General features: G+C 39.2%; 1 protein-coding gene across 1 annotated transcript; it reads left to right on the top strand.

Moving 5' to 3' along the window:
* The first annotated feature begins 3,823 nt into the window (after positions 1-3,823).
* Positions 3,824-17,255, top strand: sfrp1a (secreted frizzled-related protein 1a). The gene is made up of 3 exons (XM_032516403.1): positions 3,824-4,340; positions 7,631-7,711; positions 15,876-17,255. Exons 1-3 carry the CDS (start codon positions 3,824-3,826, stop codon positions 16,199-16,201), a joined length of 924 nt encoding a protein of 307 aa, XP_032372294.1. The 3' UTR covers positions 16,202-17,255.
* Positions 17,256-17,713: the final 458 nt, after the last annotated feature.

Genomic DNA, 17,713 nt, shown 5'->3' with positions numbered 1-17,713 from the left:
AGGTTGATTTACTTGGATTGTGGTGGCACCTGGATCGTGGTTGCAGCTGCTGTCATGGTCCTGCTCAATGCCTGCTGCTATGACTATTATTATTAGTTATAGTTCCATTATTTTTACTGTTACTATAATTACCACTGTTCATCACGTCATTCCATTATAAACACTACTATAATTATTATTAGTCATATTTCTGTATTTATTGTGGTTAGGATTCTCTCTCTCTCTCTCTCTCTCTTCCCCCTATCCCTCACCCTAAACCGGTTGCAACCACCCATCTCTGTAGTGTCCTAAGACAATGTCTGTTAGGATTTGACGCTATGAATAAAATTTAATTGAAATTGAATTGTTATCAGTGTGCCACTATTGGAAAGGAGGTTTCAACACTATTAGGCAATCCAACAAGTACTTTGATTTAGGCATACTGCCTTTAGGAGAACTCTGTCAGGTCAAAGGTCTATTAGCTAGGAAGAGCGACAAGAGATCTACATGACTTTTATCAGGGACACTCTGAACACTGAACATGAACATGAACATAAATCAAAATCTCAGAAGAATTTTCACCAGATTGACATTTCAACACTAAATGTACAGTTTCAGTTTTCAAGTCTGTTGCCCATCAGCCACAATGTAGTAATGTTTTTTCCATGACAGCCCCTCTTACAAGCTGCTCATGAAAACTCAAATCAAGTCAAGTACACATCCTTTCATCATAAAACGTGTCTCAAGAGACTTTGGAGAAAACAAAATAGAACCAGTCTACAATACGTTACTAAATAAAACAATTCCATATAGTACACAAATAAAACTCAACTGAAAAAAGCAATGACATGCGTTGCTCTCTGCACACTCCTGGTGTTACTTGACTAAAAGCAGGTGTGCTTGTCATTTCTTAATTTTAACATAGGTTATAAAAGAGTTTTTTCGCCCGCAGCATCCGTCATGTACACACACCTCGTCAGTCCACGACTGACGTCATGCTCTGAAGCAGATTCAATGTTTAGCCAGCACTTGCTGATGACAGATGCTTGATGACATACATGTTCATTCTGCCATGACCAAAATGCCCTTTCATGGCAATATATGTACATGTATGCGAGATTACAACTTTAAACAGTGAATGTAGATGGATAGCCTTTCTTTGGCAAACTCTGTCCTCCCAGAGGCCCGCAAGTCCAAATATTTAGTCTCTCTATTGTTAGTCACACACTGTTAAAGCAAAAAGTTTGGAAAGTGAATGTGGTAGTGACAACAGTGACATCTATGCCTAAATAATCATATCTGCTTTTGTTAGCAGAAGGTTTTTTTCTCCATTTCTCTGTTGTACACTCATATGGAAAGGGAATGAAACCTCCACTCGCTGTATTTCTTTGTCTCGCTGGGGTTTGGCCTTGTTGCTGTCCCACTGGTGGCTTTTAGCAGGCCTATTCCTACTGACAGGAAGCTTCCACAAGCATTTGAGCAAAGCCAGGCCTAGTCTGGAGGAAAAAAAACTCCTGTCTCCTAAATTTTAAGTTTGCCTTAGCGACCATAGCAACAAACTGTTGTTGGATGCCATCATCCCATAAAGCCGCCTGTGTAGCATCGCCATAACACAGCCACCCTTATTAAATCATCACATTCATTTAAAACGTTAACAGTGGTGTCATCTTTAAAGCACTTTGGAGAATCAATGGACCTTTTTTTTTAACACACATCACCACTTTGGCAATATATTGCTTTGCAGAGGTCTTAGTCAATGATAATTTAACTGATGAGCAATCTAAGGTTATTTTTTTCAGCATTTCATGTTCCCTGGATTCTGATTTGATTATAGCTGAAAAATGATTAACAGCAATGTTTTAACAGTTTTCTTTTTTTCATTTCAACCTTTGCACCCAGCACATTTTGATAATCGTGCCATCTATCACCACCCATCCACACTGCATAATGCATTTAACATTCTGCATGCTGTTGCAGAATGTTTTTCTCCTGGCCTCCGTTCAAGAAGTGAAAGAAGAAGGAAATGTCTAGGTGAGGGGTGTCCTCTGCGGTGGAGACAGCTGCAAAACACATTGATTTGATAAATACGTTCAACAAAGCTATTACTCTAAAAGGTCTGTGTTTGCTGCGTTAACACTTAAAATCAAATTAAGTGCTTTGTGTTATCTGTTGCTCTGGAAGAACTGTTACCAACACAATGGAATGCAAATTGGCCCACATTTAAATAGAGGGATTTCACACCTTCAGTCTTGTTGCAGAACAAGGCAAAGCTGGGAGGAGATAGACACTCGGGGCTCAGCAAATTGACTTTAGCCTGTAGTGTGTAATTAGGTTGGATAAGGATACACTTCCCCAACTTTGCATGTGCAGCAAGCACAAACAGAGCTCTAGTAGATCACCAACACCCTTTCGATAAAATAATATCCACAAGAACTCCCCTAGACAACTGTTTATTGTTAGATAAGACTTGGCCCTAAATCGTATTACAAAGTTAAAACTTTGATCAAAGCAACTTGATCTAAAACATTGTTTTGCAGGGACAAATTTATTATTATGGAAAAAATGTGGGGGGGTCCTTTTTCAATATCACCAAGGACACATTTTGGGAACCACTGGATAAAAAGAAAGTCCTTGAACCGGTTTGTGTCTCTCATCATCCTTACATTTGAGTGCAGAGCCAACTATCACATTCTTTAAAAACAAAATACCAAAAAACAAAGGGTCAACAAACTGCACAAACTTTTCTAACCATCTGAGTTAAAAAAAATTGGCAGACAGAGAAGAATTTTTTCCTTATCTCCCTAATTGTTTATGTTTTTCTAATCCAAACAGACGTTGGCCAAAAATGTCATTTTTCGCATCATTTTTATTTGTCTAAATTGATGTTCATTTAAAAAAATGATATAAAAAAATGCTCGTATTGTACAAAAAAGCAAGTAGATCCATCAATCACATCTTGAAAAGGGTTTGATTCTTTTTATTGGTGCAGAAGATAAACATTATGTTCTCAAGTTTTGTTAAACAGCCTTCGATTTATTTTTCAGTGAAACGGATGCTTACTTCTGTGACTAGAATGTAATAGTAATACAACCATGGATGTATTATAAAGCCATATAGTAATAAAACAGAGGCACAAACTGAGGCCATTCTCTGTGTATATTATCTTGTAGGGATATCTCTAGTTAATTGCATATTAATTAAATTAGCCTCACTGTCCTGAACTTACATCATCCTCAGTGACTCATGTTGTTCCCTGTACAACACATTGGAAACTGGAATAAAAGAAGTGCTCCATGCACTTTTATTCTGTGCAACTTGCATTAGAACTCACAACCTTTAAGTTTAGCATGTGTGCCTCCATTTTCCATCCTCTATTTTTTTGTCATTATTCAGTATTTTGTTTTGACAAAGTAAGTACACGCAGGGGAGTAAAGGGAGGGGTAGGGAGGCTCCTGGAGAGTTTTTACACACTGTGTAATTAAGCTTTTTGACTGACAGCAGAGTGCCAAAAGGCGCAGACGCGTTCCTATTGGCCGGCGCGCACTTTACAATCTCCTCTTGATTCAAATCTCCGCACAGGCAGAGCGCTTTACCTCCCAAAAGTCTCGCAGCAGCCAGACGCACCAGAGGAGCGCGAGGGGGCTGAAGCAAGAGGAAAGTGCTTGTGGATTTTACCCAAATCAGAAACTCAATACGTTTTACGCGCATCGATCAGCAGAGCGCAGCTTTTTTTTTCCACATTTCTGTCTTGTAATTACTCTAAATTTCTTTATGTAGTGAATGGTGAATCGTCTGTCTAAGCCGCACTGAGTTCCATTCATTTTATTGCTGAAAAAGAGAGAACATGTTGTCTGCTTCTGAATACTTCTGGAGGATGATCCGCCTGGCTGTGACAGTGGCGCTCATGTCAGCGTGCAGAACGTCACAGGACGAGTACGTTCCCTGGAACTCGGACATGTACGGGCCCAGCTACGGCAAGCCACCCCAGTGCGTGGACATCCCGGAGGACCTGCGGCTCTGTCACAACGTGGGCTACAACCAGATGCTGCTTCCCAACCTGTTGGAGCACGAGACCATGGCGGAGGTGAAGCAGCAGGCCAGCAGCTGGGTGCCGCTGGTGTACAAGAACTGCCACCCGGGCACGCAGGTCTTCCTCTGCTCGCTCTTTGCGCCCGTGTGCCTGGAGCGACCCATCTATCCGTGCCGCTGGCTGTGCGAGGCGGTGCGGGACGGTTGCACCCCCATCATGGAGGCATTCGGCTTCCCCTGGCCGGAGATGCTCACCTGTGACAAGTTTCCACAAGGCGACGTGTGCATTGCTATGACGCAGCCCAATGCGACCGAGGCCTCCAAGCCCACAGGTAATTTAATTCACTGTTGACAGGTTTAATCGTTTCACTCTGTGTCACTGATGGATCCCTACATTTAAAAGTGTGAATTATTCATTTACTATCAACACAAGGCTATTGAGTGTGAAAACCATTTTACTGAAAAATATCCCATTATTTAAATACAGTAGCCCAGATGAAAGCACATGTTGTGGTTGTCATTAAGCAGATACACTGGGACATCTGTGGATTTAATGCCTGGTTCAAGAGAACATCAATGGTAGTTGATAAAAGAAGGCTTCTGAACAGAAAAGATCTCCCCTCTCTATGTCCCTAATGCATGTAAAAAATAAATAAAATAAAAGTGGTAGTAGTTTAACTAATGTGGATATTTTCACTATGACTGCAACTGATCATATTTTCTTCAATATGTTGTTCATCAAACTTAGTTTTCATTTAATTGATTCATATTTTGAACTAAAATCCCAGAAAATAGTAAGATATACCAGGTCTATAACCAGGTCTGTAACCAGAACTTTAGAAATACTGAGGTCATGTGCCAAAGTTTCCCGCAGAATATTTTGAACAAACATGCAATGAGATCTCTTTAATCATATTTTAGTAAATTTGATTTCCCCCCATCGTGGTGTAAATGCCATTTCAAAGCCTTCTCCACCCTGCTACGAGTTAAAAGTGGCCTAAATGTAGTCACATTTTAATACATTATTAGGTCTAAAACAGAGAAAAGCATCAACTCACAATTCATACAGAAGCTGGAAACAACAATTATTTAGCATTTCTTGCTCGATAAATGACTCAAATAATTAATCAGTTTGTAAAATTATCACTGATTCATTTTCTGTCAATTGGGCACAATGCAACCATTTGGGATTCCTTAATATAACCAAACATTATCTACCTAAGTCTGAGTAACTACCTGATTGAGAAAACAAACAGCCTCCACTTTGGCACTGTGTAAAAAATGACACCCGTGCACTTTAATGGGCTTGAGAATGTTGTTTCAGGGCTGAAGGTGTGTTTGCAGATGTAAATCCCAACACAAATGAACCAAATAACCTTTTGGGGGGAAATCAGCTGTGAAACCCTGGATTTGATCTCATTTTAACAATGTCAACCCACCTCCACCTTTGTGCTTCTTAAAGAAATGTGTGGTTACATTTTATTTTCAATCTATAAGCTGCAAGCACAAACTCTGGTTTCCATGTGAATGTGAAGCTGCTTGTTATTGACGGAGTTATATATTGAAAAAGCTCTAACAGATGGTAGTGATTTATTCTAAAGTGTTTGTTAAGCTAGAGTACAATGCTGTGAGGAAGTCCAGGAGCATAAAGTGAATACCTGCATCTATTAACCCCCTTTTCCCACCGCGCCACCACTGAGAAATGCATTAAAACTGACCAAAGGTGGAGGAGACAAAAACATAATTTGGAAAACACACTGTCCAAATAATGTGTGTTGGCATGAAACAAAGTCGGACACCTCATGCAGCATTAGTGCAGGGTGTGGGGGGATGCAGTAACATAAAATTGGTCCAGAAAAATGGTCTTCCAGTACTAACCCAATCGGCCAAGCTGACAAATACCAGAGAAGCCCTGAAGCAACAAGTCTGGGGAAGATAGCTCGGCCTGATTCTGAATAGTTTTGGTCTGAAACTTTGGTTCAGTGTTCGCTGGTGGCCTAGGTGAGGTCTACACCAGGGAAGGGAAAGAACAATCACCTCATTCACTTCAACCATAAAATAGAAGGGGGTTTCCATCATCACATCGTCAATTTAGGATCCTTATATTTCAATCCTAAGCTGTATATGACTTGAAGACATTTTTTTTGTGAAGACGTTGGCCATAAATGGGGGGGACTGTGAATCTTCCAGCAATTACACAGGGCTCACTGTATCTGTAGAGGGAACATGTCCCGTGTGTGTATGTAGAGGGGGTGGGTGTTACTGAATGACATGGTGGTATGGACGGAGGCCGGTTTTCTGAAAAATACTTCTTTTTTTAGGTTTAGGGGGACCACACAGAGCTCCACGCTCTCCTGACTTCACCTGTTATTATTCGTTGTCAGCACTGGTGATAAATAAAGCCGACCTTCTCCTGCAGACACAGTTTCTTATTTGGCCATTAATATTTTGGAAAAGTAGTAATATATGATCTAGAGGTTGATAAAGAAACAAAAGCCGCCTAATCTTCTCCTTAATGGTTGTTAATAGAGGTCAGCTAACAGTACTTACCACGCCACTGCTGAACACAGGCTGGTGATAATTGATTTAAAGGAAAACCAAGCTCAAATTGGCAAAGGGACCCTGTGACTCTGTAAACAGTGTCTGTTTTCATAAGCTCTTTACACCTGGGTGTTACTTTCACAAGCCTTCGTTAAACACATGTAAAGGACAACTGGCGAGGGTGAGTTTGTTCCCCCACCCCCTTTCTCTATCGATCCAGATCCATGCTGTGACATTGAAATGCAGTCGGTTTCAATTAAACGTTACAGGATGCTGCGATCACATTGCAGGTCCAAGTTTGTTTGAAAAGTAAACTCAGCTGTTTGGCATGAAGCTATCATTTGCGGTGGTAGAAAAAAATTGAAAAATCGTGTTGGTAAAATATTTGAAGATATGCCTCTAGACTGAATTACATTTTGGCAAAAACACATTTTGGCTCTCTGTATGCAGTCAGGCTATTGTCTCTGAGCAGGCTATTATTGTCTTTCTTTTTTCTTTTCTTGGAATGTCAGAGCATTCTTTTAAACTCGGATTGAATATCATTACCATTTATTCCTTCCACATTTCAAATCTTTTTTGTATATTTAAGGTGTATATGTGACTGTTGAGCCTTTATGGAACAATCCATTTTGAAAACAGTCTAAACAGAGAGTGAGGAAGAGTGTTTACTGCGGCTTTTAGTTACAGCTGGCTATAAAAGCTGAAGACATTCCTCACTGAGGTCAGGTCATCAGAGCTTACAAAGCCCAAGAGATCAGGCGACTGACACCAGACACTAAATAGGATCTCTGCATGCAGAGAGAGGTTAGGTGTGTGCAGAGATTTGCAGGATAACAAGTTTGAAATTGGAATATTTGTTTTTTTTTATAAATTGAGTTTAACTCCTATTTAATTTCAAATGAGAAATGAGCGTTTGAGTCTTTGTTCTTTTAATTGCATCTCAAGTGGGTTGTGATGTTAATCATTCCAGGGTAAAGCCATGTGAAAGATTCATGAAGCTGATATCACTGCAACTTACATTTAACATTTGCCTCTTTTTCATTCATTTCCAAACCTTATCCCTTTATTTTTATCCCCACAGGTTACTCTCCCATCTGCCCTCCATGTGACCATGAAATGAAAACAGATGCCATGCTTGAGCACATGTGTGCCAGCGAGTTCGGTAAGCATCTTGACATCCATTGCGCCAACACAGCATGCAAACTACACACTCTAATGTGCCTTGACATGTATCACAGCACTCCATGAAATCAGAAGAACCGCATGAGATTGCATCAATTGTATCTTCAAGCTTCAAGCTTTAAAACGGTCAATAATGTCTTAACAAAGTATGTAAAGCTGCATTTTCCTTCCAAAAGTGCACCCTGTATCATACCATACTCGGCAATTTCCACCCCAGTGAACTCTATACAACTTCTCACACGCCAGCAATGTTGCCAGGTTTTATGTAAAGGTTACATGTGAGGTTTTAACTCTTGGTCAGATGTACCAGGCCTGTCTGGTTTGGTAGAGGATGATGTTTTGTGACTAATGAATTGGGGTCATTAAAGTCTTTATGTGGCAGGTCATGTTTGTTCTGCTGTCTGGGTTACAGAATACCTTCTGCACATGGGGGTCATTAAATGCCTTTCATAATGAAGAAATTCATGATAAACTATGTATTTGTTTTTCATTCAGTAACATTTATTTCAAATGTGTGTGTTTTTTTTTTAAAATTCTGATAAAATGGACCATATATATAATTAAAAGTACTTTACTTAACCTTGAGCTTGTGTTGGTTAGTGAGCTAAGTGAATGGCTCTACTTAGGCTACTGTGTGTATATGCATAGAATTGAGCAAATGAGAATTTTTTCTAAAAGCGTCTTATACTCAAGGGATGTTGTTGTTGAGAGGGAACATCTGTAGCTGATGGGGGCACTTGATATAGTTGTGAAAGTTTTGCAGGAGGAACCCAGTACGATCCAAAGTCTTGAATTCAGTTAAGAAACAACATCAACTGAATTTCATATGTTCATAATGCACACAAGATAAAAGATGTTAGACTTTCATGTTTTAATCCCTGGCTGGTACAAAGTTTGTGGCAGCTTGAATTCCAGGTGCTAGGTCGGGCAAACCTAGACTGGATGCACATTGGAAACAGACTTTCTTCCAGTTTTCAGGAAAAGTTTTAAGTTACATTTGTTTAACGAATTCCCTTGCTGTTTATGCTGCGGTGATGGGACTCGCCTTTTTTAGTCTGCATCCTGGTTTGCCAAGAGGAGAGTGGCACATTATGGGCTTGTTTCATCTCGGATGAAGACAGATGTTGTTTTGCTTGCTTGTCATAAGCCCCCTAACCAGCTGACATGTGAGGATACACAGACAGATTTAGTACCAGGCTGAAGATGAGACATTGCGCTGCTTATGTTGCAGGTTTGAACCCACAAGGGGCCGGCCTCTTCTGAAATGCAACAAACGTCACTGTGATTGCAGCGTGGCGCACAAGTTGATTGCAGCGGATAAACATCTAATGCACTCTCTGACAAGAGATAGCATCACAGGTTATGTCACAAGCTAGACTAAAGATGTGTTTGTTTTTTCAGTAGGCCGATGGAATTCAGTTTTAGTCTGGCAAGAAAACTGCAACTTTAAAAATAGCTGACAGCAGCTGAAGCCAAACATGAGTGAATGTCTTGTCTTGAGGAAAAAGAAAATATGCAGATGGAGAAGAAAAAAAACAAGCTTTAATCATGATGTCTTTTATCCCACCAACGACGAAAGATAAGACCAGCATTCTGAATGCATCCTGCTGCTTTTGACTGAGAGTGGACGGACACGGTGGGTAGCGCGTTTTAGGAGCAGACATGCCTGTCTTTTTTTGTTTGGACAAGCCCACAAAAAAGATATGATAGATTGATTTCCTGCTCTTCTCCGTGGAAAACCGCAGAGAGGCTTGAGGAATGAATCAGTAACTTGCAATGAAGTCTTTATAAATCTGCATGGACCAATTGTGTGTAAAATATCCCCACCCTGGCAGAAAAAAAATATTTTTTTATTCACAGAAAACCTTACTTACTGGAAGTTGCGAAAGATCTGTTCTCCGTTAAGATAAAAGTGTGAAGTAGTTTTTTTGTGATAAGCGTTTCTATTGCTTGACGCCATGCATAATGCTTCCCATCAATTGCACAAGCGCTTTTGACTGCTCCATGTGGTTTGACCCTGATGAAAGCAGAGAATGCCGCATCAAGACAGCTTTTGACTTAAGGTGGTTGGATGTGAAGATGATATGGCAGAGGAGGAAAGATTTTTATAAGATAGCTGTGCCTCTAGCAGTCTACATCACAGTTGTGTATTAAGTAACAGGCTCTCATTCCAGCACGTTTAGTTTCTCGAGAACTGTCACTCCCCGATTTCTCCAAAACCCTGATGAATCTCCTTCTAACAAACACACACATGCCCATACACACACTCATCCTATTTGCGGCACTCAGCTGGTAACAGATTTACAGCTCATCCCACTCAACACTTTGTTCTCACCGCAATTTATCTTTGTGCTTAAGGTTTTACGGTACCTCATTGTCCAAAAAAACTCCAGAAACCCTTCAATTAAATCTCTCCCCTGCCGCAGACAACTCACTTTGTTGTCATTGCCAAATTGCTCCTTTCCTTTGCTAATGCGGTAAACCACAGGGTTGCCCTGCACCCTGCACTGATAACTTCGGCTCATCTGATCAGTTGTGTTTCCATTATTGTGAATGAGGAGCAGTACACATCCTCCTGCTGGGTTTATGACACCCTGGGAGCTGGAGGTCCTGTCTGTGCCTCTGAACTGGTGGAGTAAATCAGGTCAGGGAAACCCCCCGCACACCATATAACGGTTTTAGCGTTGCATTATTTGAGATTATTTGAGATTTGAGATGGTTTTTAAGATCAAGTGTTTGAGATCAAGTGTTTGAGATCTAGTTTTTTTTAAATCTAGTTTTTAAGATCTAGTTTTTGAGATCTAGTTTTTAATATCTAGTTTTTGAAATCTAGTTTTTAAAATCTTTTTTTAGAGATCTATTTTTTAAAATCTAGTTTTGAGATCTAGTTTTTAAAATCTAGTCTTTGAGATCTAGTTTTTTTAAATCTATTTTTTGAGATCTAGTTTTTAATATCTAGTTTTTGAGATCTAGTTTTTGAGATCTAGTTTTTAAAATCTAGTTTTTGAAATCCAGTTTTTGAGATCTAGTTTTTGAGATCTAGCTTTTAAAATCTAGTTTTAAAATTAAGTTTTTGAGTCCTAGTTTTTGAGATCTAGTTTTTAAAATCTAGTTTTTGAGATTTAGTTTTTGAGATCTAGTTTTTTAGATCTAGTTTTTAAAATCTAGTTTTTGAGATCTAGTTTTTTAGATCTAGTTTTTTAGATCTAGTTTTTAAAATCTAGTTTTTGAGATCAGGTTTTAAGATCTACTTTTTGAGATCTAGTTTTTAAGGTCTAGTTTTGAGATCTAGTTTATAAGAATATCTAGTTTAAAAAAATATCTATATCTAGTTTTTACAATCTAGTTTTTGAGACGTAGTTTTTGAGATCTATCTTTTTAGATCTAGTTTTTATATGACAAGTTAACAGTACATGAATATCTAAATCTAGTTTGTGATCAAGTTAATATGGGCATTTGAACTACATACTGTGTTCCACAAAATAAGAGCCTAACACTTAATGTAAGATGTTCTTTTCTTTTCAGATTTTTCTATTGATAGAAATCAGGGCGGCACAATACGTAGTTTTCAACAAGCAATTTGTTGTATTTTAGCAGAATGCTGAAATCAGCAGAAATGCAGAACTAGACAACTAATTGAATTGGAGCAACAATATAATGTTATTGTGTACTGACTTTTAGTAGATATGTGTGTGTGTGTGTGTGTGTGTGTGTGTGTGTGTGTGTGTGTATTTCTGTCTGTCTGCAGTTAATCAAGCACATTACTGGACCTATCACTGTATGCTCAAGGACCTTTTGCGGTTGTGTTGCTTTACAATTTTGCAAAAGGCATTTTCAATAATTGGCAAGGCTCAAAAACCGCCATCCATAGAAAAGTTTGGCCTCATGTTGAATAGGAGCATCTGCAGATTAATTTCATACCAGATAAGTTATGATCCACTAACGTTAGAAATGACAGATAAATCCCCATTTGTGATATCTTGGCACCCATCCTGACCAGAAAGGAGCCAGGAAGGACTCTTGAGTGAGATTCCACTCTTCTTTGTTTGAAAGAGGAGAGGAAGAAAGGGATCTGCACTCTACTAAAAGTGCCCTTTTCTAGTTATAAGATGATATGTTGTATTCCCCCCCCCCCCCCCCCCAGAATTCAGTTTTTCCTTATGAATAATTCCAAGCAAATTGTGATAAAAAATTAGCAAAATGGGTTAATGGCCCCCAGGTTAGGAGCCTTTTGTTTTGTTTAAGAATTCAGGTAATTTATTTAAAAAGTAATGCCACACTATACTATACCATTATAAAATAGAAGTAAAAGTTAAATTTTTTTTATTATTTTTTATTGTGAAATACTGACTACAATAACCCCTCCAGGCTTGAGAAACTCATTTAAAATTAAATTATCAGAAGGAAGGAAAATACCTTTTTAATTGAAATACTCATAACTCGTGTCCACATAGCCTATGATGAGTACATGCTAGAAGCTGATAACTTTATGTTTTATTAGCACACTATAGGCCCTATTTTAACGATCTAAGCGCAAAGCGTGAAGCGCATGGCGCAGGTGCGTTAAGGGCGTGTCCAAATTCACTTTTGCTTGCTTGACTTCGGAAAAAGGGTCATGGCCATGCAAGGCGCATGGTTCAAAAGGATTGTACTTAGTGTCCTTAATTTCTATGTGTTTTTTGGGCGTAACATGCAATAAAGCAATCAAGAGTGTCGTCCCCCATTCCCTTCAAAAGTCAGGCGCGTTTGTACCTTGGCACATTGCTGTTATGATGCACCCTCATATTTTTATATGTAATCTGTTGCATGTTTGTGTGCTGCTGCACTTCCGTGTGTGTGTGTAACAAGAATAGTGTGCGCACGCCTTGGCACATTTTACTAATGCACTGTTAAAATAACAATGAAATGATGCGCTATTAACTGTTGAACCAGGTTTTTTGTTGGTCAAAGAGCACAAAGATGGGCGCAGGTGCATTTGCTATTTAAATGACATGGGCGCTGTGCGGTCCTAAAATAGCAAAGACACTTGCTGTACCAACAAACTATATGTTTGTTGTAGAGTCAAATTCTGCTATCAAATCAAGTCAATTAAAGTACCTCCAAATTGTACCTAAATGTAGTACTTGACTTTTATAAGGTGGAGGCTCAGGGCCACACGTATAAAATGTATTTGAGTTTTAAAGTCAGATTTCTGAGAAAAAAGTCCCCCCCAAAAAAACAGAGAATAAAGTCAGAATTATGACATTTAAAAAAAAACTTAAATCTGACTTGGTTCTCTTTATTCTGAGATACCGAATTCAGACAATAAAGTCAGAATTATGACTTTTTTTTCTTAGAATTATAACTTTAAACTCAAAAACATTCTCCAGTACCAAAAAAATATATATTTATTTTTTTGTCATATACTTAAAGTGTGTTTGTGTTGTTGGCTGGTTCAATCAAATGCCTTCATTCCCTCAGTACAGTAGTTGTTGCTCACAATAGCACAACAACAGCAACTTACTGAGCTTTATATGTTTGTTACATCCTACACAAGCAACATAGAAGTATACTGATGTACCAGCAACATCATTAAAGACCACCTACAGAATGAATTTTCATGTTAAAGGGAAAATAGCTATTGCACAATATAATTATGAATGGATACAGGTACAGTTTCACTAGCTGTGTGCAAATGTTAACAGCTAAACAGTTAATTTTCTTGTTGATAACTTCTTACTGTATGCAGTGGCTAAAGAGATTTGGCTCCCAAACAACACGAGGTGCAAAGAAAGTTCATAGCGTCAAAGGATTATGGAGGATAGAGGATTTATCAAGACAAAGTCCTTTCAGGGGTGGGCCAGGCCTTCTCTTTTATGAGTCACTGATTATGAGTGCTGCCCATTTTGATTTCACATAATGCTAAGCCTCCTCACAGAGACCGTTTGAGAGACTAGAGACAGAGGATGAAAGTCTTAATCCCTACCATGTGCACCCTTAATACTGGGAAAAAACAGGGCAACACTTTATTAGCAATGGAAGATATGAGCACAAAAGAAGAGGGGAAACGTTTTGAAGTTTCTTAATGTCCCAATTCAGGTTTTACTGTCAAGCACAATTCTGTGAGAAGTGAGTCAAAAAGGATATGGTGTCTAACACTGTGGAGTAAAATTGGACAGAAGTACCTGTTTTATATAAAGCTTTGCTGGAGTGTGAAAACCATTCACGCTCAATCAGGCTGTTCCCTGCGCTGCAGTCACAAGACTTTGTCTCCAACATGACTCTGTGATTTATCCTGACAGCAGCGCTGAGCTTTTTTTGCCTCACATTGCCGGGTCATGAGCTCGTCTATGCTGTACACACATCACTATATGTCAGTGGAAAGTGAGAGAATGTAATTCGTGGAGGCATATGTAGATTTGGACCACCAAAGTCTGATTCGTGCTTTGTTTCAGGACGGGAACTGGAGAACTTCTAGAGATTAGAAGGTTAAATAGAGTTTAGTGAAAGATCAGAGTTTTTTTCACTCTACTTAGTACATGCACCAATGAAGAGATGTCAGAGTAAGGGGGCTGCAGCTGTTGATGGACAGGCACCCCGGGCAGTTGGGGCAGTTGGAGCCTTGCTCAAGAGCACTAGGCAGTGCCCAGGAGGTGAACTGGCACCTCTTTAGCTACCAGTCCACCACCATAGATTGGTCCGGATGGGGACTTGAACCGCGACCCTTCCCAACCTCCCACACCCCAGAGCTACTGCCACCCCATTTACATGTGTAGGAAAAACTGAACATTCATGATTTAGTATCAGACCATCTCTGAAACAGATGTCGTATCCGTCAGCAATTCCACAATTTATTTTCCTGAAAATGTATTATATCACAATATATATGGATATACAGTACATTATACCAGGATATATACCAGAATTCCCTTTACATTACACACCCTTATAACAGTGAGCTAGCCAGTCTTGCTTTAGATAATGTTAGTCACCAACGCAGTAAAGCAATATGCCAGAAAGTTAGTACAATGCAATGGGGGCAACCACAATCTAATGCAGGATTTTACTATCTATATTCATCATTTAGTTTAGTTATTACATGAAATAATTATTTAATTGTAGCGTAAAAAAGGTACAATCAGGCTTGTGATTCCTTCTATTCAGTGAATGGTCAACCCCTTTTTTGTTTACACAACTATAATGGAGGTTCCCTTGAGCCAGGCACAGTGTTTGGTTGCCATCAGCCGGAATGTGTGCAAATACTGGTGAAGTTGAGTGGTGCTCAATCGGAAAGGAATCAACTGTGTGTCAAGATAAAGAGTGAGTGCATGCTCAAACGTTTTGATGTAAAGAGTAAGGAAAATATATTGTAAAAGAAAATAGACAGTGAATAAAATGTTGCAGTGGAGGTGGATTGTTTCACCAAACGAGTTGAATCAGTGGCCGCTGGGTTGAGTAGTAAACATCTATATATAAGCACACATTCTATCATCTGAGCTACCGAGTACACAGTACTCAAAATTTGGTACCTTTTTTCAGTAGCCTAGTTTCTCTCTATAATAACAATGGCATGGCTTGCCATTCGGTCCGGATGCTTTAAAGCAAGGGTCAGCTAGCTTAGGCACGTATGCCAGGTAGCAAGTGTGCAAGAGAATTTTTTGGAAATGTTTCCAAACCAAATGCCAAATTACCTCTTTCACAGCCATTGGCTGGATCACAGACACAGACGCACAGTTATCTACGGTAGTTTGACTAACTTTTTCCCCTTCCGCATTCTGCAAAGACCTGACTTTGTTGCCTTTGCAGAATGCGGCACAAAGGGTAAAAAAAAAACACTGGCTAAGCGTGCTCGGTAGATGAACGGACGTAATGCTGATACAGCACACTGATTAAAACAAACATTTTAAATTGATTGCCGACCCATGCTTTCCAGTATCACAATAGCATACTGTCCCTGAAGAGACGGTGCTAACTTGCCCTTTATCATGTTTCATTTTGCTAGCACAGAGGGTGACACACTGTGCATGTCTGGCATTTTTGTACTCATAAAATATTAACTAGCAGTCTTTAGAGGCAACAGTGGGATTGGACCAGACATTTTGGGCAAGAACTCATCCACCTTTAAGCATGAGGTAACTGCTTTTTCTCCTTTTCTTCACTAACAGCTTTCAAGGCCAAGATCAGGGAGGTGAAGAGAGAAAACATGGACCGCAAGGTAATCCTGCAGAAGAGGAAGAAGATGTTGAAAGAGGGGAACCTGAGCAAGAAGGACATGAAGACGCTGGTATTGTACTTGAAGAACGGCGCAGACTGCCCCTGTCAGCAGCTGGACAACCTGGGAAATCAGTATCTAATCATGGGCCGCAAGGTTGATAAGCAGCACCTGCTCACAGGCATCCACAAGTGGGACAAGTCCAGCAAAGAGTTCAAAAAGGCCGTCAAGAAACTCAAGACCCACAAATGTCCCGCTTTTGAGAACGTCTTTAAATAATACTCCCCCCCAACTCTTTTGGTCGCATCTCATCCTACATATGAACTTGCACAAGCATTAAAATCCCAAACTTTGCTTTCTGTTGTCCTGTTTATATATCTATATATCTTTGTATATTTACAGATATACTTTGAAATGTCCTTTCTTATGTTGTAGTTGATTATGGCGAGTGTAAAAGCCCTTCCTCACTGAAATCATTTCCACTATACATATGTAGATACTTTGTTACACTTTCATTCAACAGGTCAATGGATTTTGCTTAAATGGATAGTTGAAGTAGTTTGGGAAATACACATTTGCTTTATTACTGAGAGCTCAATGAGTAGATTGATACTACTTTCTAGACATGAAAGTGGTATTGATTTTCATCTAACTCTAAGCAAGAAAAAATATTCTTTAACATCTCTCTCCTTGTGATAAAACCAAATCATAACACTAGTGATTAGACTTCATAATTGGCAGTTGCAGGTATTTGGAGCTTCAAAAGCCACATAAAGGCCTACAGAGCAGCTCCACATAGGGTTCCTGTTAAATAACGTATTGACAGAAGTATGAGAGAGTGCTGCCGTCAGCTGATTGTTTTGTCAAACTAAAGACTGCACTACCAATAATTTTAATCATATCCTTTACATTTCATTGTTACCTCTATTTTCATTACTTGAACAATCTTAAGAGAATAACCACCAATCTGCATCATGAGATGACATGTAGATGCAACATGCAGATTTCTTCTTTTCTTATTGTGTTTTGTCACCTGACACTCGGCTAGATTTATTTTTTTATTTTTTTGTTTTATTTTACCACTTTTCTGTCTTTTTAGATCCAGTCTAACTGCAGTAATCAGTGTTCATCGGTAATGGAAAATGCTTTGCGGTCATGTTTAAACATGCTAAAGTTATCAAGTTGCAAATATTGCCAACTCTGTGTTCTGTTTGTTTTGCTCAACTTTTGCTGGTCTATTTTAGCACTATTTTGTTTCAGATTTGAATGTCATTGGTGCATTGCTGCCTATTACATGTACATAACAAAATTTTACATAAATATGGAAAACTGATTGGTGTCTCTTATATTATTCATTATATGATTGAATCTTCTTTTATCGATCTCAATAGACATGGCAATGTTGGTTGGCTGGTAGGTCCACCGGTACAGTGAACTCTTCCCAACTACAAGCTAAATTGCAATGAAACTTATTGCAGACATTTGTGACTAATGGACCACTGGTTCCCAAACTTTTTTCATGTGAAGGACCCCTAAACCTACACAAAGTAGACCATGGACCACCATTTGATAAGATTTTGTCCTATGATGTCCCATCTGATAGGATTTTTGCTATTAGATGTCTCATTACATAAAGTGCAGAAACCCATGACCAAAATAGTCATACAATCTGTCATTGTGTAATTTATGGATTGGATTATGATAAAACATTAGTGAAAACATGATTCCCCTTTTTGCTGGGGACCCTCTGAAACACTCTTAAGAAACCCTGGGGGTCCTCGGACCCGCCTT

Source organism: Etheostoma spectabile, chromosome 5 (genome assembly GCF_008692095.1).
Source record: "Etheostoma spectabile isolate EspeVRDwgs_2016 chromosome 5, UIUC_Espe_1.0, whole genome shotgun sequence".
Lineage (NCBI taxonomy): Eukaryota > Metazoa > Chordata > Actinopteri > Perciformes > Percidae > Etheostoma > Etheostoma spectabile.
The sequence above is the reverse complement of the archived record's forward strand: the minus strand, read 5'-3'. Positions and strand labels throughout refer to the sequence as shown.